The sequence below is a fragment of the Podarcis filfolensis genome (genome assembly GCF_964270895.1).
Source record: "Podarcis filfolensis genome assembly, chromosome: 12".
Classification (NCBI taxonomy): domain Eukaryota; kingdom Metazoa; phylum Chordata; class Lepidosauria; order Squamata; family Lacertidae; genus Podarcis; species Podarcis filfolensis.
Genome location: NC_139614.1, coordinates 53,966,296 through 53,989,547, shown reverse-complemented (window position 1 = coordinate 53,989,547; position 23,252 = coordinate 53,966,296). Strand labels below are relative to the sequence as shown.

Genomic DNA, 23,252 nt, shown 5'->3' with positions numbered 1-23,252 from the left:
GCTGCTTTTGTATAAACTCACAGCTGCTTAGAATCATAGGGACACGGGTGGCCCTGTGGGTTAAAACACAGAGCCTAGGACTTGCCATTCAGAAGGTTGGTGGTTCAAATCCCCGCGACGGGGTGAGCTCCCGTTGCTCGGTCCCTGCTCCTGCCAACCTAGCAGTTTGAAAGCACATCAAAGTGCAAGTAGATAAATAGGTACCGCTCCGGCGGGAAGGTAAATGGCGTTTCCGTGCACTGCTCTGGTTCGCAGAAGCGGCTTAGTCATGCTGTCCACATGACCCGGAAGCTGTACGCCGGCTCCCTCGGCCAATAAAGCAAGATGAGCGCCGCAACCCCAGAGTCGAACATGACTGGACCTAATGGTCAGGGGTCCCTTTACCTTAATCTTACTTAGAATCATAGACTTTAAAAGTTGGAAGGGGATCTAAGAGTCATCTAGTCCAACCCCTCACAATGAAGGAATCACAGCTGAAGAATACCTGACAGGTGGCCACCGAACCTCTGCTTTAAAAATCCCCAATGGACCTCCAGTTGCGTGTTGTGCTTTTGTGGAAGTGTGGTGTGTGTGTGGATTTAATCACAGGACGTGATACCACCTGCTGATTTCAGTTTCCTTTCCTTTCCTTAAAAAGAGAGCAAGTTTCTAGCCGTGAACATCTGAGAATGCACAGGTAAATCAGCAAAATCTCGGAAGCCAGATTGAAGAACGAATAAGCTTTCTGGTGCTGTGGAGCTTTGGTGTGTGGGCGGGGCTTCAGACCATTTTAGCTCCTCCCCTTCCTCATGACTAGCCGTGCCATCATAAATTATGCAAAATAGGAAACGCGGGGAATAAATTATGCAAAATAAGCTCAACTGTGGAAATCTGGGTAACTGATACGGGTTGCAGCATTCAGCCTCTTTTGGGGACAGGATCAATATATCTATATTTTAAAATTGCAGAATAGGCGCGTTGACCCTCCTGGTCTTCTGGCTGAAGAGAGGAGAAATCAAACAACTTGATGGGAGGGAAAAAAACCAAGGCACTTTTCAAGCTGTCTTACAGACCCTGACATGGTTTCCTTTTACAATGGACAGCTCCATCACGCCTTATTCCCCAAATCTGCTCTTGGGTTCATTAAGGTACCGTATTTTTCGCTCTATAGGACGCACCAGACCATAGGAGGGGGAGAACAGGAAAAACTCCCCCCTCTCTTCTCAGCGCCCCTTCAGCAAAGCGGCAGGAGAACCGGAGCCCATTCCATTTCTCCACCCGCTTCGCGGAAGGGGCGCTGCGCAGAGAGGGAAAACTGTACAGCGCCTCTTCAGCGAAGCGAAGCCTGGAGAGCAAGAGGGATTGGTGTGCACTGACCCCTCTCGCTCTCCAGGCTTCAGGCGGCTATCCGCAAGCCTTTGGACCGCAGCGGGAACTCCCGCTGCACTCCGAAGGCTTGCGGATAGCAGCCTGAAGCCTCCGGAGCGCAGCGGGAGTTCCCTGCGCTCCAGGGGCTTCAGCGAAAGCAACGCGAAGCCTCCGGAGCGCGGAGGGAGCGCTCCCTCTGCGCTTCGGAGGCTTTGCGTTGCTATCGCTGAAGCCAAGGAACCTGCATTAGCTCCATAAGACGCACACACATTTCCCCTTAATTTTTGAAGGGGAAAAAGTGCGTCTTATAGAGTGAAAAATACGGTAAATTCACTTCAGGTGTGTAAGCCAGTTTTAAATGTCTTTTTAACTCTCTCCCACAATAACTAAGACTGTAGGCTCTTAGGTGCTGGAGAATTTGCTCCCATGGGGAGTGAAGGAAGGATATCAACGGAACTCATTTTAATAGGGCTTTTTTAAAGATATGGGATTTCCTAATTGTTTTATGCAAGATTATTTTGATTATTATTAAGCATGTTTGGAAATTTTGCATCAATTGCAGTTTAGCAAAGGGATCTTTTACTTCCGGAGTTTGGCTTGGTTGCAAAAGGAGAAGACAAAAGAGCCTGACTGTGGCCCACAGAGAATATCTGTGCTACATACTGAATCTGGTTTAGGATTTATTCCCTCTGACTGTAGTTCTCAGAAAGGGCCCCAGGATCCCAAACAGAACATTCTCAGCCTCCATGCTGAACTACAACTCCCAGAATTCTTTAGGGGAGCCCATGACCATCAAAGTGGTATAAAATCAAGAGGTGTCTACAGGGCAGACATTCCCACCCAAAATGGGGCCGTGATCCTAAGATGATGTCCCCATTGAAATCAGTGGGATTAACGCCTGCGTAAATGTGGCCGGGGTTGAGTTGCTCCCTAATCTCTGGAATTTAAAGATTTTGAGAAACAATTTGCACAACCAGTTTTCAAGTGGTGGTTACCTGGGTGAGCCAGATCAGGTTGGAATTTTGCCAGTGGCCAAGGCCATAGACAAATTTCTGACCTGTGCCAGGATACTGGGGGCAAGGAAGCAGCTGCCACCATTCCCCTAAGTCCCCCAGGGTAGCCTGCTCAGGACCCCTTAAGATGGCCTACTGAAGCCCCAAATATGGTAGAGATGCGCTGTCGCATTGTTGGTGCTGGAAGTATGAGTTCACTGCCAGCCCCATTGGATTCTACAAGTGGAATTGGAGGGCGCCATCTTGTCCTTGGTGCCATCTTGTCTTGGGCCGGCCCTGCTGTTGGACGACCGTGAACCACTATGTCAAAAAAGGTCTTGTGATTTGTCCCCATTAGGTGCTATGACAGCAGAGGTAGGATATTCAGCATGGCTTTTTGGGTAGGTGGAGGTGACCAGCAGCACCTTTGGCCAACCTGGGTGGGGACTTTGGGTCCACCCCCCCTGCTTCGCACCATCACCTCTGCCCTTCCTATGACTTTTAGCCAACTTCCCTTCATCCTTGGAGAATATGGACCACCTGGGCAGTAGAGATATTTGCTCCAGCAGCTCTTGAAAACGCAATGGTCCAAAAGGCGGCTCCCACAATCTAGTACTGGGATGAGTCTCCAGAACCTGTCGGACTACATCTCCCATCAGCCCCAGCATGGCCAGTGGTGTGTACAGATGATGGGAATTGTAGTCTAGCAATATCCAGAAGGCCAAAGGCATCCCTCTCACCCTGGATCTGCAAAATGGGCCAGTCAAGAAGCTTCTTCATAGGATAACTCAACCCCTCACTGCTATCAAACCCTCCTCACTTCCACCTGACCCCACTGTTTCTCAGGGTGCCTTTACATTTCCGATTTAAATTGGTTATCAAGGACATTCCCTTTCCAGGGATCTTGGAAATTATCATTCTGGGAGAGGACAAGAATGATTGAGGTGCCCACCAGACTACCAGGATTCTTTTGTGCTGGGCGGGCGGCAACAAAATTGACAGCCAAACTGACAAAAAAGCACATACAATTCGGCAGCACAGATTCCCCCCCTGCCACCCACAAAACAGAATGGATGAGATTGCCGTGAAAGCTGGGCTGCCAGCTCTCGGCTGCTTCCGTCCAATTGCACCGGCTCCTTTCACTCAAAATTTCAGCTCTGCTCAGACAAAGGACCCTCCACGACTCCCATTTGGCTGTTATTAAAGTGAATTACCGGGAGTAAAAACCCCACGTTGTTCAGATGAAGGGTTTCCTGCTCCCCGTAGGAACATGCAACCAGGTCTTTCAAGGACTGGAGCTTAATCAAAGGAGGAACAACTATTTAAAGCCCTTCCAGGGAGCAGACCCCAATTAGCGACAGCCAGAAATGAGGGTTCATTGGGCTGAACCCCTCTTGGATGAATCGACCACATGACAAACCCTGTTTCTTTCCAATAAACATGGGAAACTGTCACTTTCAGGAAGGCCTTGGGGCAAGCTTGCACCACCACCGGACAATGATGCTCCACCCTTCACTCTCTTGGTGCCAAAACATGACGCACGACATCTTCTTCCGTTTCTCTTTCAGTGGCAGATAAAGCTCACGAGTCCTGTCTTTGTAAACTCGGAGGATCTCCTTCATTTTAACCGGGAATGACGAGCTCTCCTGGGTCTGGAGAGCCCTTGCCTTCATGAACACCGTGAGAAAGTGAGAGAGCAAGCCAGGGAACAAACGTTTGTGTGTGTTTGTGTGTGTGTGATCGGACCGCGGACCTGCATTTCCCCGCAGAACTCGACACCTCGTTCCGAAGAACCGGGGGAAAAATGTCTGAAGAACCTCGGCATTCAGTGACTGGCCGGGGATTCCTATGAACACCCAGTGCTTCCTGGGTCACTTATCCTTTGGATGTCTGACCATTCCTCCCACCCACCCTTTTACATCACCGTCTCCTTTTCCTCTTCCACAAGGACCGTTGGCCGGTCTCCGTTGTAGAGTCCCGACCCGTTGAGATACTCCTCATCTTTGTTGTACTGTTCCGGTCCAGTGGAAGGCATAGAGTTCTCCGAAATGGAGCCATTTTTGACGTATCCCGGCAAGTTCCGGTGTCCGTTGAGGGCTCCTGGAAGGAGTTTCGAGTTGAGCTGCAGGGCGATCCCGCCTCTCGCAGTGACGTTGGTCACGCTGGTGTGGGATACCATGGGCCCGTAGCTGTAGGTGGTGCTCCCGCTGCGAGCTTTCCGCTTAAAGTCAAGTGCTAACGTCCATCTGCTCCACGACTTCTTGATCTCTGCTTGAACCTGGTGAGGAGGAGAAAGAGAAGGTTGTTACTTAAAAATAAAAATTCAACACAAGGACACAGTAATAATAATAATAATAATAATAATAATAATAATAATAATAATAATATTTATACCCCTGGCTGGGTTTATCCAGCCACTTTCCCCAGTTTTTAACACCAAACTTAAAAACTTCCCCAGACAGGGCTGCCTTCAGATGTCTTCAAAAAGTCAGGTAGTTGGTTTTATTTCTTGGCATGTGATGTGAGGGCGTTCCACAGGGCGGGTGCCACCACTGAGAAGGCCCTCTGCCTGGTTCCCTGTAAACTCACTTTTCACAGGGAGGGAACCACCAGAAGGCCCTCGGACCTGGACCTCCGTGTCTGGGCTGGAGATGCTCCTTCAGGTATACTGGGCTTGAAAGGTCAGCACCAACACTTTGAATTGTGCTCGGAAACGTACTGGAAGCCAATGTAGGTCTTTCAGGACTGGTGTTCTATGGCCTCAGTGGCCGCTCCCAGTCACCAGTCTAGCTGCCGCATTCTGGATTAGTTGTAGTTTCCGGATCACCTTCAAAGGTAGCCCCACGTAGAGTGCGTTGCAGTAGTCCAAGTGAGAGATAACCAGAGCATGCACCACTCTGGCAAGACAGTCTGCAGGCAGGTAGGGACTCAGCCTGTGTACCAGATGGAGCTGGTAGACAGCTGCCCTGGACACAGAATTGACCTGCGCCTCCATGGACAGCTGTGAGTCCAGAAAGACTGTGCACCTGCTCCTTCAGGGGCACAGTTACCCCATTCAGGACCAGGGACTATTCAGCACATGGACCAAGGCTATTTCACCTAAGCAGACCATCACCATAGAATTGCAGAGCTGGAAGGGACCGTCATGATCATCTAGTCCACCCCTTGCCATGCAGAAATATGCAGCTGTCCCATACGGGGATCAAACCTGCAACCTTGGCGTTACCAAAGCCCCACTCTAACCAACTGAGCTATCCAGGCATCAGAGACAAGATGCTTGTACAATAAGTGCAATTCTGCACAGATATGTTAAACGAACACATCATTTAGGAGAGCTATATTTCTTTCTTAGGTGCAGGTAAGGAATTGCAGATGACACAAACTTGATGGCAGAAAGTGAGGAGGAATTAAAGAACCTTTTAATGAGGGTGAAAGAAGAGAGCGCAAAATATGGTCTGAAGCTCAACATCAAAAAAACGAAGATCATGGCCACTGGTCCCATCACCTCCTGGCAAATAGAAGGGGAAGAAATGGAGCCAGTGAGAGATTTTACTTTCTTGGGCTCCATGATCACTGCAGATGGTGACAGCAGTCACGAAATTAAAAGACGCCTGCATCTTGGGAGAAAAGCAATGACAAACCTAGACAGCATCTTAAAAAGCAGAGACATCACCTTGCCAACAAAGGTCCGTATTGTTAAACCTATGGTTTTCCCAGAAGTGATGTATGGAAGTGAGAGCTGGACCATAAAGAAGGCTGATCGCCGAAGAATGGATGCTTTTGAATTCTGGTGCTGGAGGAGACTCTTGAGAGTCCCATGGACTGCAAGAAGATCCAACCGATCCATTCTGAAGGAAATCAGCCCTGAGTGCTCACTGGAAGGACAGGTCCTGAAGCTGAGGCTCCAATACTTTGGCCACCTCATGAGAAGAGAAGACTCCCTGGAAAAGACCCTGATGTTGGGAAAGATGGAGGGCACAAGGAGAAGGGGACGACAGAGGACGAGGTGGTTGGACAGTGTTCTCAAAGCTACTAACGTAAGTTTGACCAAACTGTGGGAGGCAGTGGAAGACAGGAGTGCCTGGTGTGCTCTGGTCCATGGGGTCACAAAGAGTCGGACACGACTAAACGACTAAACAACAACAACAACAAGGAGTTGCATAGGTCACCGTTTTTATCTTGTGTTTAAAGTCCTGCAAAATAGTTCTGCTGGCTCTTCCTTTCATCCTGGCAATCTCGAGGGTTATCCTTTCAGCAGTGGCAAGATTGCTTAACTTCTTATACCACAACTCAACGAGACAGATTCTTAAAGGTTTGTCCCCCCTCCCCATTTTTGCCTCCTGAGATCTACCTCTCTGAATATCAGGAGATAGTATTTTTAAAAAAACAAATATTAGGGAGCATTTCAAACTTTCAACCCACTCAGCACTTCTCCCTGGAAGATTGGAGGAAAATGATCCACACCCACATTGTGCTCTGGAAGATGTAACTTAGGCTGTGAGAAACTTACCTCCCCGTTGCAAAAGCAATAGATAATGGCGACAAAAAACCCCTAGGAAAGAGGAGGAGAAAAACAACAAATTAATGTTGACTCAGGACATGGCTATTTCACCGAAGCACAAATATCCTCTGAGTTTGGAAGAGAACACGGACAGAGAACGCCGTACCTGGAAAGAGTTGAAGAGCATTTCATAGTGCATTTGAATTTGCCAGATGATCCCTGACACTTCGGTGTACGGCATAGCCATAAAAACAATATAATGAACTCCGAAAAGAGGCATGAGGACCAGGGTGGATTTCAGTAGCTTCCTGCAGAAGAGAGCAGAGAGGAAAGGGAAAACGTTACGAGAAGCTGAATTTGTTTCCAAACCACGAACCATAATGAAATACCGACATCCAGGTGTGAGGAGAAAACAGCAAAGACCTGATGAAGAGAGCACAGCAGAGGTTATATTTTCTGAGAATCCTCTGGAAAAATAATTAAGGAGCTGCTGATGGCATTTTACCATTGTACTGTGGAGAGTGTATTAACTTATGGTCTCTGTGTGTGGTTTGGGAGCTGCATGGTCAGGGAAAAAACAATGCTGTCCAGGGTTGTAAAGACTGCGGAGGGAATAATTGGGTGCACTCTTCCCACCTTGGATCAAATCTTTGCTTCAGATGTCTTCTAAAATTCAGATAGTTGTTCATTTCCTTGACATCGGACGGGAGGGTGTTCCACAGGGCAGACGCCACCACTGAGAAGGCCCTCTGCCTGGCTCCCTGTAACCTCATTTCTCGCAGTGAGGGAACCGCCAGAAGGCCCTCGGAGCTGGACCTCAGTGTCCAGGTTGAATGATGGGGGGTGAAGACGCTCCTTCAGGTCTACTGGACCGAGGCCTTTTATGGCTTTCAAGGTCAGCACTAAGAGTAGCAATGGGCAGAGACAAGGTAGGTTTTCACTTCTATTCTTGGTCCCACATTCTGGTGTGAGCCAATTGACTCATGCCGCAGCGTGGAATGAAAAAAGTCCATCTTTTGATCCCACATTCTGGGTGTCCAGAGTGTGGGAGACAAATTAGGACATCTGGGATTGGGACCTCAGTGTCCGGGCAGAACGATGGGGGTGGAGACGCTCCTTCAGGTATTCTGGACCGAGGGCTTTAAAGGTCAGCACCAACACTTTGAATTGTGCTCGGAAACGTACTGGGAGCAAAGGTAGCAGAAAGCGCCTCAGAACATCTGAGTGGATGAGGACATCTGGTACCATTCAGGAGCGGTGCTCCCCGAAGGAACACTGACTGGAAATGATGCTGACAGAGGGAGGAGGGAGAGGGAGGAACAGGAAATTCCCTGCCAACGGTTGCTGCGGCATGGAGGCAATTACTAAGGGGCACCAGCCGCACAGAGGCCCAGCCTCTTCTGCAGCGAATAGCGGCAGCGGACGGGGCTGGAGGTTGAGGAAAACATCATTAAAAGCAAAACAAAACAGCCAAGAGCCTCCAAAACCATAATGAGTAACAAGCCTCAAATAGCGTGTAATAAATCAATAGGTAGATGATAGGCCTCGGTGAGGCTGGAAAACCAGGCTTGGCATTTTTTTTTTTATTGCCAATGGCAGCTGGTGCAAATTCCCTCCTCCTGCTTTAAATTAAACATTTTCCTTCCAAGTTCTCAAGGTTCCCTCTTCCCTCCCCACCCTTCTTTTTCTTCTAAACAAACTCGGCCAATCTGACGAATGCGGACCTCTAGCTTAGCCAGGATTACTGAGATGTAGCTGTGATCGGTTAAGGCTGAGCAGAGATCTGCTTGCAGGAGGACCCTTTTAAGAACCAACATGGCGGCTTAGCTGGTAGGTGGCAGAGAGCTAGGAAGTTCATAGAATTGTAGAGTTGGAAGGGACCACCAGGGCTCATCCAGTCCAACCCCCTCCAATTCAGGAATCACAGCTTCTTGTTGTAAAAACCTCTGAGGAAGGAGAGTCCACCGTCTTCCTGAGGGAGTCCATTCCACTGTCAAACAGCTCTTGCCTTCAGAAAGTTTGTGCTAAAGCTTTCAACCCATGCAGAAATCACAGCTGAAGAATCCCCAGCAGATGACTAACCGACAGGTGTTTAAAAATATCTGATGAAGGAGAGTCCACCACCTTCCAAAGGAGTCCATTCACCATCAGAAATGTTCTCCCTAATGTTTCGTTGGAATTTCTTTTCTTGCAACTTGAATCCATTGGTTCGGGTCCTATGCTCTGGAGCAGGGGAGGAAAAAAAAGCTTGCTCCATCTTCCATGTGACAACCTTTGGGGTAGCGACTCTCGTATCTCCTCTTTTCCAGGTTAAACTTACCTAGCTCCTTCAACCATCCATTCGTGACCAACTCTGAGGTTGCGGCGCTCATCTCGCTTTATTGGCCGAGGGAGCCGGCGTACAGCTTCCGGGTCATGTGGCCAGCATGACTAAGCTGCTTCTGGCGAACCAGAGCAGCGCACGGAAACGCTGTTTAGCTTCCCACCGGAGCGGTACCTATTTATCTACTTGCACTTTGACGTGCTTTTCTAACTGCTGAGTTGGCAGGAGCAGGGACCGAGCAACAGGAGCTCACCCCGTCGCGGGGATTCGAACCGCCGACCTTCTGATCGGCAAGTCCTAGGCTTTGTGGTTTAACCCACATCACCACTTGTTTCTAATAATAATAATAATAATAATAATAGGCAAATGAATGGGAAAGGTTCAAGAATTCAGCAGTTTAGCCAATGGAACCTCTGCCTTCTGTGACATCAGGGTAGCTCAGCCAATCGCTGCCAGAGGCTTTGCCAGCACCACCACCATACTGTCTCGTAGTGCATGGACTGGGAAACAGAGCATCTTTAGGGGTTGTTGGACTCCAGTTGCAATCAGATCCAGTCAGCATGGCCAATGACCAATGTCTTAGTCTAGCAGTATTTGGAAGTCTATAAGTTCCCCATCCTTGTCTTAATAGCTCCCATTATATGTATAGGCTGTGGACATTCTCCTTCTCCGAAACCTCCCTGCAGTGTAGGACAGCCCCAAGCACTTACCTGTACTGTTGCCTCGTGTCGCACCTCCCCGCGTTTGTTTCTCGGAGTTTGGTGGCGAGGACTCTGAGAATTTTGATGAAAAGGATAAAATTTGCCTGGGGGAGAAAGAGAGACAAAGCATTTTGAAATATTGCCGTGGAGAGAGGCCTCTTCAAACCCCTCTCCAGCTTCTACTACTAAAAGGGTCAGTTGTTGTGGGAGAAATTCCCCTTGTGGGGGGTTCGAGGAAGGTCACATCCATTCCCCAACTGGTCAGACTTTATTCAGTAATGCATTGCAGGAGAAGAGTCCAAAGAGTTTGCAAAAAAAGCTTTGCATTATTATACATCATTTATAGGAAAAAATAAATCATCTTGGTTAGGCAGAGACCATAAGACGACCCGGATTTTCGCCAGATTCTGCGCACAGATCTGTAGGCGCAGACCATCCCCTGATTCAATCTCGTTTGTTAAGAAAATTCCCAAACTAGGATCCACAGGTGACTCTGGGTCATTTCTCTAAGGTAGTCCATCTTAAAGTTTTTATGTGTTTCTATGCCTATCGCACTTTTAAACTTAAAATCCATTGTTGTACAGTGGTACCTCGGGTTACATACGCTTCAGGTTACATACGCTTCAGATTACACACTCCGCTAACCCAGAAATAGTGCTTCAGGTTAAGAACTTTGCTTCAGGATAAGAACAGAAATCATGCTCCGGCGGTGCAGCGGCAGCAGGAGACCCCATTAGCTAAAGTGGTGCTTCAGGTTAAGAACGGACCTCCGGAAAGAATTAAGTACTTAACCCAAGGTACCACTATATATTGTTTCGAATGTTTGTTTTGCTATTGGGATTGTAGTTCCATTTGTGTTTCTCAAGCTGGTCTCTGAACGTAATAAATGTTTCAAGCCATCTTGGCTGTTCCAGCCTCTGGGCCAACCAACATCTGCCATCCCATCATCCCATCTCTTCATCCAGCCAGAGTCCTTGAAATGCGACTTTACTCAGGCAATTTTCACTGAACCTGCCAGAATGCTCCTTGTACCTTATCTAGAGTCATTTCCCCCCTTTAACAACCAATGTTAAGGTCTTCCTAAACCTAGACAGCATCTTAAAAAGTAGAGACATCACCTTGCCAACAAAGGTCCGTATAGTTAAAGCTCTGGTTTTCCCAGCAGTGATGTATGGAAGTGAGAGCTGGACCATAAAGAAGGCTGATCGCCGAAGAATGGGTGCTTTTGAATTCTGGTGCTGGAGGAGACTCTTGAGAGTCCCATGGACTGCAAGAAAATCAAACCTATCCATTCTGAAGGAAATCAGCCCTGAGTGCTCACTGGAAGGACAGATCCTGAAGCTGAGGCTCCAAGACTTGGGCCACCTCATGAGAAGAGAAGACTCCCTGGAAAAGACCCTGATGTTGGGAAAGATGGAGGGCACAAGGAGAAGGGGACAACGGAGGACGAGATGGTTGGACAGTGTTCTCGAAGCTGCCAAGATGAGTTTGACCAAATTGTGGGAGGCAGTGGAAGACAGGAGTGCCTGGCGTGCTCTGGTCCAGGGGGTCACGAAGAGTCGGACACGACTAAACGATTCAACAACAAACTGGTCCTTATCAATTTTATTGTCAGGCTGCACTTGGTATGTGTGACATTAGCCTCCCTGAGCTTTGCAGAAATTCCACGTGTTCATCTTACACCTTGAAAATCTGGGAGACTGGTTTGGAAAAGGTGGATAGCACAAGCTTTGTCTCCCTCTTTCATAACTCTAGAACTTAGGAAGCTGAATGCTGGTCGATTCGGGACAGATAAAGTCCTTCTTCACTCGGCGCATAGTTAAACTATGGAACTCATCTCCACAGGAAACTGTCACGGCCACCAATTTAGATGGAATAGAGAGCTATTGATGGTTACTAAGCTAGGATGACTATACCTCCACAGTTGGAAACAGCAATGCCACTTCCGCCATTCGGAGGAGGTGGGGTTGCAGGCTTCACGGCCCCAGCCCCTGCATGATTGGGGGGATTCCTGACCGTGTCATCTCCAGGCCAGCCAATCAGCAGGCTCTGGGGGCGTGGCCAGCTCTATTTAAGGCAGGACGCGGCCGGGGATCTCCCTCTTTGCCGCATACCAGCTGTTCCTGCTTTCCCCACCCTCCCACCCTATAAGGTTTTCGTTCTTTGACCTTGCTATGGACCTCGGTTGGTCGCCGTTGAGGGGCCTGGTAGGAATTTTTCCACTTGGCAAATTGGCACCAGCCACTTGGTTTTCGCCTACCTTGTAGCAAATCGTCAGAACTTTCTGGGTATTGGCGGTTAGGCATTGGTACTGCTCTGTAGATGGAAAGAGGGGCGATAGGGCCGTCACCTGCCCTGCACATTGAAGGGTAGTCCGATAAAGGATTCCGGGGGGCGTGGCCCTGTCCAAAGCCTGGGGAGGTGAGGGCCTAAGCCACGCCCCCTATCGGTGACCCCGGGGGAGTTCCTAGTCAATGTGCATCAGCAGGACTCCGCCTACTGGTGGTTAACCCTTCCCAGACTTCAAGTGGACTGGCTGAAGTCGGATATAGTCGGATAGGACCAATGTCTAAGCCAATACCGCTCATCACCTGTAACCAATAAAGATGTGGCCTTATTTATCCTATTGACCTTAATAATTGTGTCATGTGTCATTATTTCCACTGGGAGGAGTTGGGAACTCGCCACGCAATGCTTTTTAATACTAGCTTCCAGAAACCACAGGAGGGGAGAGGGCTCTTGTGTTCGAATCCTGCTTGTGCGTTCCCCCCAGGCACCTGGTGGTTGGCCACTGTGAGAATAGGGTGCTGGACAAGATGGGCCACAGGTCTGATCCTGCGCGCTCTTCTTATGTTCTGACTTTCTTCATCGGTCTGTTTCCTTGCTGGTTTTTCCTTGGCGCGAGAAGTTGCCAACAGCCCGGACCACACAAGGATGCTTCGAAATCCAGGCAGGGTGGAAGAGACGGGACGACAACGGAGGAATCTGGCAGGATTAGTGCAGCGAAGTGCCAGGGCCCACAAGCCTTTCCAATTTATGGTCCAATGAAGAGGAGACAATGATTTACGCAATCACGGCAGCCAGAATAATAGTGGCAAGAAATTGAAAGAATGAAATCTTACCAACGATTACAGAGTGGCAAACTCTCGTGATAGAATACCTGCAACTAGCAAAACTCACTGGAAAAATTAGAGGAGTGTCAAACCAGAAGATATATAGGGAATGGAAAATATTTAAGGAATACTTAAAAATGCATTGTACGAATAATAAGATACTTGCAGAAATAGAGCGATACTGTTAACCAAGAATGATATAAAATATATTAGTGGATCATATATACACGTATAAGACAAAATAATAGGAATCTGTGCAAAGAATACAGATAACACAAGTAGTATAATGAGAACTATTGGAAGTTACATGTTTTAATTTGTCATGTAAGTGTACTTTTTAATGTTTGTTCCTTTATCTTTTCTTAATTTATTGTTTCTATTCATTTGTATCGTTTTCTGTTTTATATGTTATGTAACTCATGTATATTTGTCTATGTGACAAATAATAAAGATTTTCTTTAAAAAAAAGAAAAGAAAGAAGAGAAGACAATGATTTAGATGGGATGAAGGTTTAATGTTCTTCAGAGAAAATCCCAGAGCAATGGACCATTTTTGCAAATGTTCCTATTCAGTGTTTGAGCTGTGGTCCACCTAGCGTTTAGTCACTTTGGTAGCCTTGACTTAGGGCTCCATAGGTCTGGAATTTCCAGGACTTATCTAGGATTCATCTGTTAGAAACAGCGTCCGGGCGGATTTTCAGAAAATCGGTAAAAATGTCCGGGAAAACCCATGCCAGAAGTGTTGATTTTTTGGCAAATTTCCTTAAAAAAATAGCTCAAAAACATTTTGGGGGGAGATTTTGCAAACCCGACATGACCTCTCTTTCCTGTCAAGTTTTGTTTTGTTTCCTTTTGTTTTCAGGGTGCCCTGGGGTAAGGAAGGGAGGGAAAGGGGGAGAATTCTTCTGCAGCAGAGCGAAGAAAACCGCGGCTGAGGTTTCTCTGTGTCGAAGCCGAAAAGGCTTCCTCGGAGTGAGAAAGAAAGAAAGAAGGAAAGAAAGAAAGAGAGAGAGAGAGAGAGAGAGAGAGAGAGAGAGAGAGAGAGAGAGAGATCGGCTGTTCTGCACTCGGAATACATTACGGAAATGAGTGCAAGATGTTCAGATTGCAGTTAGCGCAGATGTTCTTAGATGCACTTTTGCTGTCGGGGCTTCTGTCCGACCTGGAGCGAGTGAGAGACAGACAGACAGACAGAACAGGCTCACGAGAGGAGAGAGGGCTGGAGGTCATTGGAGAGGGGGAATATTGCTCTGGTCCCAGGTGCAAAGCCTTTTGGCTAACAGGCAGCTGGGAATGGGAGGCATCTGCTGCTGACTGATGGTCCTTCTGAAAATAGAGCATCTCTAGTCCATGGGTAAAGCAATGACAAACCTAGACAGCATCTTAAAAACCAGAGACATCACCTTGCCAACAAAGGTCCGTATAGTTCAAGCTACGGTTTTCCCAGTAGTGATGTATGGAAGTGAGAGCTGGTCCATAAAGGAGGCTGATCGCCGAAGAATTGATGCTTTTGAATTATGGTGCTGGAAGAGACTCTTGAGAGTCCCATGGACTGCAAGAAGATCAAACCTCTCCGTTCTGGAAGAAATCAGCCCTGAGTGCTCACTGGAAGGACAGATCCTGAAGCTGAGGCTCCAAGACTTTGGCCACCTCATGAGAAGAGAAGACTCCCTGGAAAAGACCCTGATGCTGGGAAAGATGGAGGGTACAAGGAGAAGGGGGCGACAGAGGACGAGATGGTTGGACAGTGTTCTGGAAGCTACCAGCATGAGTCTGACCAAACTGTGGGAGGCAGTGGAAGACAGGAGTGCCTGGCGTGCTCTGGTCCATGGGGTCATGAAGAGTTGGACATGACTAAACGACTAAACAACAACAACAGTACATTGATTCTTGCTTTCATTTTATGGATCGATGGTCTCGTTAGATACAAAAATTCATGTCAAATTGCTGTTTTGGGGGTTGTTTTTAAAAGTCTGGAATGGATTAATCCGTTTTGCATTGCTTTCTATGGGAAAGCGCGCCTTGGTTTTGGAACGCTTTGGTTTCGGAACGGACTTCAGGAACGGATTAAATTTGAGAACCAAGGTACCACTGTACCTGGCTTGAAAGTGCATCATTTTAATAAGCAGAAACCACGGTGAACGCTTAGAGGAACGTTGCAAACTCAATAAGTAATGATAATAATAATAATAATAATAATAATAATAATAATAATAATAATAACAACAACAACAACAACAACTTTCACACTGTTCCTGGCTGCATCCTGCTCCCACCCCCTGTTTGCTCTCGAGCCCCCCTCCCAGACTAAGAATCTCCCATTCTCCTCCTCTCTCGACGCCAGTCTTCTCGACTTACCATGACAGCTATGAGGATAGGAACCTGAATAACCCATTTGAAGTAGCCAGCACTTAAATCCCAGCACCTGGGGAGGAAAGAGGGACGCCGTCAAGGCCAAAGTGAGAGTCAGGGCATTTTGGCCCCTGAGGCGAACCACAAAACGGTGCCCCCCACCCCCTGCCAGGGAAGAAGGAGTAAGTGAAGATTGACTTCAGGAACAAGAGAGGTATCAAAATCTACACTGAGTTCTGCTGCCCCATGGATTCTGCCGCCCGAGGCAGTTGCCTCTTGGGTGAGCCGGCCCCAGGGCCGGATTTAGGTTTGATGAGGCCCTGAGCTACTGAAGGTAATGGGGCCCTATATGTATCCAGCTGCCCTTCGTCAACAACAAATTGTCACTGTGTTTTTGTGTTGGATATATGATTAAAAATACATTAAAATGTCACACATTAAAAGCTTCCCTAAACAGGGCTGCCTTCAGATGTCTTCTAAAAGTCTGGTAGTTGTTGTTCTCTTTGACATCTGCTGGGAGGGCATTCCACAGGGCGGGGGCCACCACCGAGAAGGCCCTCTGCCTGGTTCCCTGTAGTTTAGCTTCTCACAGTGAGGGAACCACCAGAAGGCCCTCGCAGCTGGACCTCAGTGTCTAGGCAGAAGAGCTGGGATAGAACCCCGGGCTTTTTAAGAAAGGGAAAGAGTAGCTTATGGACTTACTCTGTGTCTGCAAACGTCGCCCTTAACGTCGCCCAGAATGTAACAAACACAACAGGGAGCCCTGGAAGAGAAAAGGAATTGAGGCGGGTGAAAATGGGGAATTATAGTGTCACTTTGCAGAGACATAGGAAGCTGCCTTATATTGAGTCAGACCATAGGGTCCATCTAGTTCAGTAGTTTGACGTGTTTTCATTTTGTGTGGAACTAAACGGCTCAGGGCCGCAATAGCAAAATGATGGCCTCTCCCTGTATGAACCTACCCGGACCCTGAGACCCTCATCTGAGGCCCTCCTTCATGTGCCTCCTCCACGAGAGGCACAGAGGGCGGCAACACGAGAACAGGGCCTTTTCTGTGGTGGCTCCCCATTGGGGGAGTGCTCTTCCCAGGGAGGTTTGCCTGCTGCCTTTGTTTCACATCTTCAGGTGCCAGGTGAAAACATTCCTCCAGTGGTGTAGCATGGGTTGCAGGCACCCAGGGCAGGCAAACCACTGGTACCACTGGGAGCGACCCACCCTCAGAGGCAAAACTGAAGCAAAAAACTGCATAGTCCTCCCTCGCTGCCATCTCTCCTCCTGTCCCTCTGTTGACACCTCTCCCTTACATGTGTAAGCTCCTTGGGGCAGAGACCTGGAGGGTTTCTATTTGCTGCTGCTTAGACTGAAAAGAGGGACGCGGATGGCGCTGTGGGTTAAACCACAGAGCCTAGGACTTGCCGATCAGAAGGTCAGCAGTTCGAATCCCTGCGATGGGGGGAGCTCCCGTTCCTCGGTCCCTGCTCCTGCCAACCTAGCAGTTCGAAAGCACATCAAAGTGCAAGTAGATAAATAGGTACCGTTCCGGCAGGAAGGTAAACGGCGTTTCCGTGCGCTGCTCTGGATCACCAGAAGCGGCTTAGTCATGCTGGCCACATGACCCGGAAGCTGTATGCCGGCTCCCTTGGCCAATAAAGCGAGATGAGCACCGCAACCCCAGAGTCGACCATGACTGGACCTAACGGTCAGGGGTCCCTTTACCTTACACTGAAAAGAGCGGCGCTCGTGGGCACAAATTGTATTTCTACGTTCTCCATTGATCAGGCCCCCTCTCGCACACCCAGACACATGCACTGCCCAGTTTCCAGAAAACCTCAACGGGTGGCACCGCCGAAATTGACTTCTATAGCATCCACATTGCATGCGCTGTGCATCTCCAGTCTATAAACACAGTGTGTACAATGCAGGTCCTATAAGGTCAGGTCATCTCAGCTGAAGCTGGCCAGGGGGGCACTGCTAGGCCCTGAGCTGCCTCCCCCCTCTCCATAACTGGAATGAACCATGGAAAGGGCCAAATGACCAGATAGGTGCACTCAGAGGGGCAGTGGCCTGAGGTTGCGGGGGGGTCAAAGAACCATGACTATTTCTGCAGGAGGGTCTCTGCATCCAGCGTCCTAGAGATGCCCAGTCAGAATGAAAAGGCCACTGAGAAGACACTTCCCTTCCCTTAAGAACCTAAGAAGTGCATGCAGGATCAGACCAATGGCCCATCTAGTCCAGCAAACTCTTCTTGCAGTGGTCGACCAGATGCCTCTGGGAAGCTAGGGAGGAGAACATGAGCTTGAGCTCTCCTTGTGTGGGTTCCAGCAACTGGTTTTCAGAAGCACTGCTGCCTCCAACTGCATATACCCACCAACATTTCATCAATGAGAATAGGGACGTCCTATTCCATGCCCTCCAATATTTCTTCAGTGGAAACAGGGATGTCCTATCCATGCCCTCCAATATTTCTCCAATGAAAACAGGCACATCCTATCCATGCCCTCTAATATTTCATCAATGAAAACAGGGACGTCCTATCCATGCCCTCCAATATTTCTTGAATGGAAACAGGGACGTCCTATCCATGCCCTCCAATATTTCTTCAATGGAAACAGGGATGTTCTATCCATGCCCTCTAATATTTCATCAATGAAAACAGGGACGTCCTATCCATGCCCTCCAATATTTCTTCAATGGAAACAGGGATGTTCTATCCATGCCCTCTAATATTTCATCAATGAAAACAGAGACGTCCTATCCATGCCCTCCAATATTTCTTGAATGGAAACAGGGACGTCCTATCCATGCCCTTCAACATTTCTTCAATGAAAACAGGGATGTCCTATCCATGCCCTTCAATATTTCTTCAATGAAAGCAGGGACATCCTATCCATACCACCCAATATTTCTTCAATGAAAACAGGGACGTCATATTCCATACCCTCCAATATTTCTACAATGAAAACAGGGACGTTCTAAGGAAAAGCGGGACATTCCACAATCAAATCAGAAACCAGGACGGCTTCTGCAAATCCAGGACTCTCCCTGGAAAATAGGGACACCTGAAGGGTCTGCAACTGTGGAGGCAGACAGAGTCATCCTGGCTGGCAGCCACTGACAGCCTTCTCCCCCACGAATTTGTCTAATCCTCTTTTAAGCCACCTGAGTCGGCCGCTATTGCAGCCACGCACCCTCCTTGCATGAAATATACTCAGAGTCGCAAAGTGATTTCATGCTCTTTATTCAGCTCATAGTGGTGAGGAGGAATGAATGAATGTCCCCTCAAAGCATCTGCTTTATATACATTATTTACACAATGGGCTGCACATGATTGGCTAATTCCGGAATTCTACTGTAAGCCAATCAGGTTGTGGATTCACTTCTATCTGGAGCATGATTGGGTGGTTCCTGCCAACCAATCATACTGCTGCATTGTTCTAGGACCAATCAGACTGCTGCAGTTTGGATCCTATTCAACTCAGTACATAACACCCCTCTCCTCTAAGTTCCAGTCCTGCCCGGGAGGTCGCATTCATAGTCCTCAAGGTACGCCGGCGGCCTACGTGTGCGTTGCGGCCTGGGGTGTTCCCTGGTTCGGGGTTCAGGTTCTGGCTCGTGTTCCAAGGATGCTGGCTGTGATGGGGCTGTTTGGTCTGGCGCAACCGGCTCGCTCAGTCGTGGTTCTGGTTCCGGTGTCCTTTCGGCACTTGATTAGCTTATGCTATTTCGAAAACCTTCCCTTCCCTTCCCTGAAGGGCCCTCCATGAAAACAGAATGGCTCCAGCTAATGAACTGCACACACTTCACCACCACATCCTGTTTTCAACAGCAGCTCCACTTCCTCTGAAAATTGCAGGTTGCCGTTCTTCCAGGCGTCGATGAACCCGAGGCAGCCCCTGCTTACTTCAAATAGACCTTGGGCCCCCCCTCTCTTGACGTGAGCGGAAGGAAGAGGGGAAAGGGAATGGGTGGGAGAAAGCAGAATGAGGGGCTCCCCCAGGACCCCACAATCCGGCTGAGGTGAGCCTGCCTTGTGACGTTGACAAACCCAGAAGAGGGACCTCGGCTTTTGTGGTTTCAAAATGGCAGCCTGGCTCTCTCCTCGACCTTGTCTTACGCTCTCTGGACAGATGCAGGCCCCATTCTTCAATTTTGTACCTGCCCGATGCCCTGAGCTGAAGGGACATTGCAGGGACACAGCCCAGTTCAGCTTCCTTGGGACAAGAGACTGGTGTGTTCTTACTGTTTTTACTTTTTGCCACATGGGTTTATTGGAAAATATACACGCAGAGAAGGAAAACATGCAGATGGAGCTTGCTTTTTTTGAAAGCTTCACCAGTTTCCCCCCAAAGCAAGCAACGTACCCTGGGAGACCCCATTCCAGGCCCCAGCAAACCCCCGTCTCGTTTACTGACTATATTCTAAACCCAAAATGTTGTTTTCTAGCCTCCGTCCAAGCAGATAGGTGTGTCGTGGTAGCCACAAGAAGAGTTTGGATTTGATATCCCGCTTTATCACTACCCGAAGGAGTCTCAAAGCAGCTAACATTCTCCTTTCCCTTCCTCCCCCACAACAAACACTCTGTGAGGTGAGTGGGGCTGAGAGACTTCGGAGAAGTGTGACTGGCCCAAGGTCACCCAGCAGCTGCAGGTGGAGGAGCGGGGAAGCGAACCCAGTTCCCCAGATTACGAGTCTATTGCTCTTAACCACTACACCACACTGGCATCAAAAGTTATTGATGAAACATCTACCCATTGCTATCCAGTTTTAGCCATTAAGGCCAAACAAAGTTGCCCCTCCACACAATTGTGTTTCCATTATGATATGTTCCTGAGGGTTTGTTGCCACTGTTGAAAAATGGCTTCCCTGTTGTTCAGCTCCACATCACCTCAGAAACTTATAGACATTCTGATAACATGGAGTGATCACAGTTAGCGATAGGTGGACTCCCTTAGCTCAGCTTCTAATGCATTCAGAAACACATATTTGGGTTGTATCCCATGTTAGCCCTACTCTGAGTAGATCCATTTTTATTTCATTCTCATAAAGGTCCTGGAAATGTGAGGGGATCTGCAGCAAATCACAAATGCATAGTTGATCGATAGGCACAAACAGGGGACTCTGTGATGCCATATTTCCTAAACTTGTGTGGCAGGAATGGGAAAAATAAAAACTTAATCTTCTTCTTTCTGTCACTACACACTCTGTCTCTTACCTGCAATGGAGCTCTCCTCCCAGCAGCACACTCCATTTTGAACTGGACTATGGACTTTTCTAACTTTTAAGAATTATTGCTTGCCTGATTTTCAATCCTGCATTTTTTTGAAGCCTGATGAGACTTTTAATGTGAGTAAAACTTATACAGTGGTACCTCTGGATACGTACACCTCTGGTTGCGTATCCTTTGGGTTACGCTTGTGGCAAACCTGAAAGTATTTTTCCAGGTTTCGCCCCGCGTGAATGCGCAGAAGAGCTCTGCTGCACTGTGCGCATGCGCAGAACAGGCACACCTGGTTGTGAATTCCTCAGGATCTGACCAGAGCTCCGGAATGGATCCCGTGCTCAACTGGACATACCACTGTATTTTCTTGTTTACATAAAAGTCTGAGAGTGTTTTCTTTGTTCAGAGGGAAACATAAAAAGGGAGAAAGCAATCCAAGTTTGCCTAGGCATCCTTGGATATCCTAATTGTTCTGGAAGATTACGCAACCTTGTCCCAAACAGCTTCTAGAGAAAACCTGTGCACAGATGGTGCCTTTTCTCTGCTGAAATAGGTACCATATTTTTCGCCCTATAGGACGCATTTTTCCCCCTCCAAAAATGAAGGGGAAATGTGTGTGCATCCTATGGGGCAAATGCAGGCTTTCACTGAAGCCTGGAGAGCGAGAGGGGTCGGTGCGCACGACCCCTCTCGCTCTCCAGGCTTCAGGAAGCTAACCGCAAGCCTTGGGAGCTCCGCGGGCTTCTCCCCACCGCCAGCCCCACAAGCTCGGGGGACAGTGGGGAGGCGGAGCGCCGCCATCCCGCTACTCCCCAACCTGGTTTGCAGAGTTGCCTGCATCCTGAAGAGAGATGCCTGCATCCCGAAGCCTTCGGGCAGATATCCGCAAGCCTGGGGAGACCGGCACGACTTCCCGCGGGCTCCCTAGACTTGCGGATAGCAGCCTGTTCTGGGGGCTGGGGTCGGGGGAAACTTGGGCTTCCTCCGCCCCAGCCCCGCACCGGGGGGCAAAATAATATTTTTTCTTTATTCCCCCCCCAAAAAAACTAGATGCGCCCTATGGGCCGCTGCGCCCTATGGGGCGAAAAATACGGTATCTGCATTCTCACATGAGTGAAAAGAGGAAGGATAATTACTAAACAAAATATCATCTCTTACTCATCCAAACTCAGGGCTCATCTGTCCTCTCCTAGGGAAAAGAACTACCAATTTCTTTTTCTCAAATCATTTCCCAGCATTACTAAAAATCCATTTTCTCATATCCACATCGCTACACAAACATGCCTCATCTATCTCCCCGACCAGGTAATCTCTCAAACCACCCAGGAAACTCTGAGCAGTTGAGTAAGGCAGACGGGAGGCAAGACTCACCCCAGCCAAATAACGTGAATCCCCAAAGGTACTTCTTCTCCGAGAAGAAGGCCATGAAGATGAGGCTGTGAAGGTAGAGTCCTTCCACCAGGATCCAGTAGTAGTTGGTGGCCAGGAAGTAAAGGAACAAGGTCACTGCTACCTTGCAACCCACCTGAGAGAGATCAGAGAAAGGAAAGGAGGAGGGAAAGGGGGTTAAAGCAGCAGAACACTTAGAACGTCCACAATCTTCTTGGCAAGACCCAACCGCACCGCCAACATTATATTAGGAGCTGGTCCAATTATGAGCATGAACTTGACATTTATAATATATCTGGACCAACCTGAAGAAGGCATATGAAACAAAGACCTTAAATAGACGTCTCATTGCTGGCTAGAGTCCTTTGTGTACACAGTTCTTATCTACAAGATTTACTACAAGGTTGAACTCTCAATCTCGGTTATATTGAATAGCAAACTGCAAGACCGTGTACATGTTTTTTCAAGTTCCTTGCGACTGTACGCCTATGCTTTGTGTCGATATTATTTTGAGTCATAATACGAATTGCCGTGGGACATTCGGTGTGCATTATACTTTTATTCTATACAGAGTTGGGTTTCATAAGACCTCACCACTGGCTTCATCACCAAGACCATTGAGGAATTTGCTGTTCATCCCCACTAAACCCCCCCCCCACCCGCTAAGATAGGGTTACCAGACATGGAAACACTGTTTACCTTCCCGCCACAGTGATACTTATTTATCTACTTGCACTTTGGCATGCTTTTGAACTGCTAGGTTGGCAGGAGCTGGGACCGAGCAACAGGAGCCCACTCCGTCGTGGAGATTCGAACCGCCGACCTTCTGATCAGCAAGCCCAAGAGGCTCCGTGGTTTAGACCACAGCGCCACCCTGACAAAGCACATAGCTAAACTACGTGCCTCTTACAGGAGGCACTGATGTTCACCAACTTGGATGGCTTCAAGAGAGACAAATTCATGAAAGAGAGGGCTATTGATGGCTACTAGCCACGATGGCTATGCTGTTGTCTGAAGGCAATTCTAAAAATAAAATAAAATTGTAGTATAAACAGTGACAACTGGGAAATACTGGCTTGTGAGTGCTCCAGTTGGAGAACAGCCTTTACCAAAGGTGTCATGGGCTTTGAAGACACTCGAACTCAGGACGCAAGGGAGAAACGTGCTAAGAGGAAGGCACGCTTGGCAAATCCTCACCGTGATCAACTCCTGCCCGGAAACCAATGTCCCCACTGTGGAAGGACGTGTGGATCCAGAATTGGCCTCCACAGTCACTTACGGACTCATTGTTAAAACTGTGTTTATGGAAGACAATCT

At 48.3% G+C, this 23,252-nt stretch overlaps 1 protein-coding gene and 1 long non-coding RNA gene across 2 annotated transcripts in view; one reads left to right on the top strand and one right to left on the bottom strand.

Annotated features, from left to right (window-relative positions):
• The window catches only part of LOC310746357, a 123,626-nt gene that overhangs the window by 36,959 nt on the left and 63,415 nt on the right, over positions 1-23,252 (top strand). The window lies entirely within an intron of this gene.
• The window catches only part of PTH1R (parathyroid hormone 1 receptor), a 125,605-nt gene continuing 103,853 nt past the window's right edge, over positions 1,501-23,252 (bottom strand). The window contains exons 7-13 of the mRNA XM_083579802.1: positions 21,918-22,071; positions 16,031-16,091; positions 15,335-15,401; positions 9,874-9,968; positions 7,007-7,148; positions 6,850-6,891; positions 1,501-4,617 (exon numbers count right to left, since the gene is read on the bottom strand). Of these exons, the coding sequence (XP_083435928.1) occupies positions 4,255-4,617; positions 6,850-6,891; positions 7,007-7,148; positions 9,874-9,968; positions 15,335-15,401; positions 16,031-16,091; positions 21,918-22,071 (924 nt within the window). The 3' untranslated portion in view covers positions 1,501-4,254. The remainder of the gene's footprint in view (positions 4,618-6,849; positions 6,892-7,006; positions 7,149-9,873; positions 9,969-15,334; positions 15,402-16,030; positions 16,092-21,917; positions 22,072-23,252) is intronic.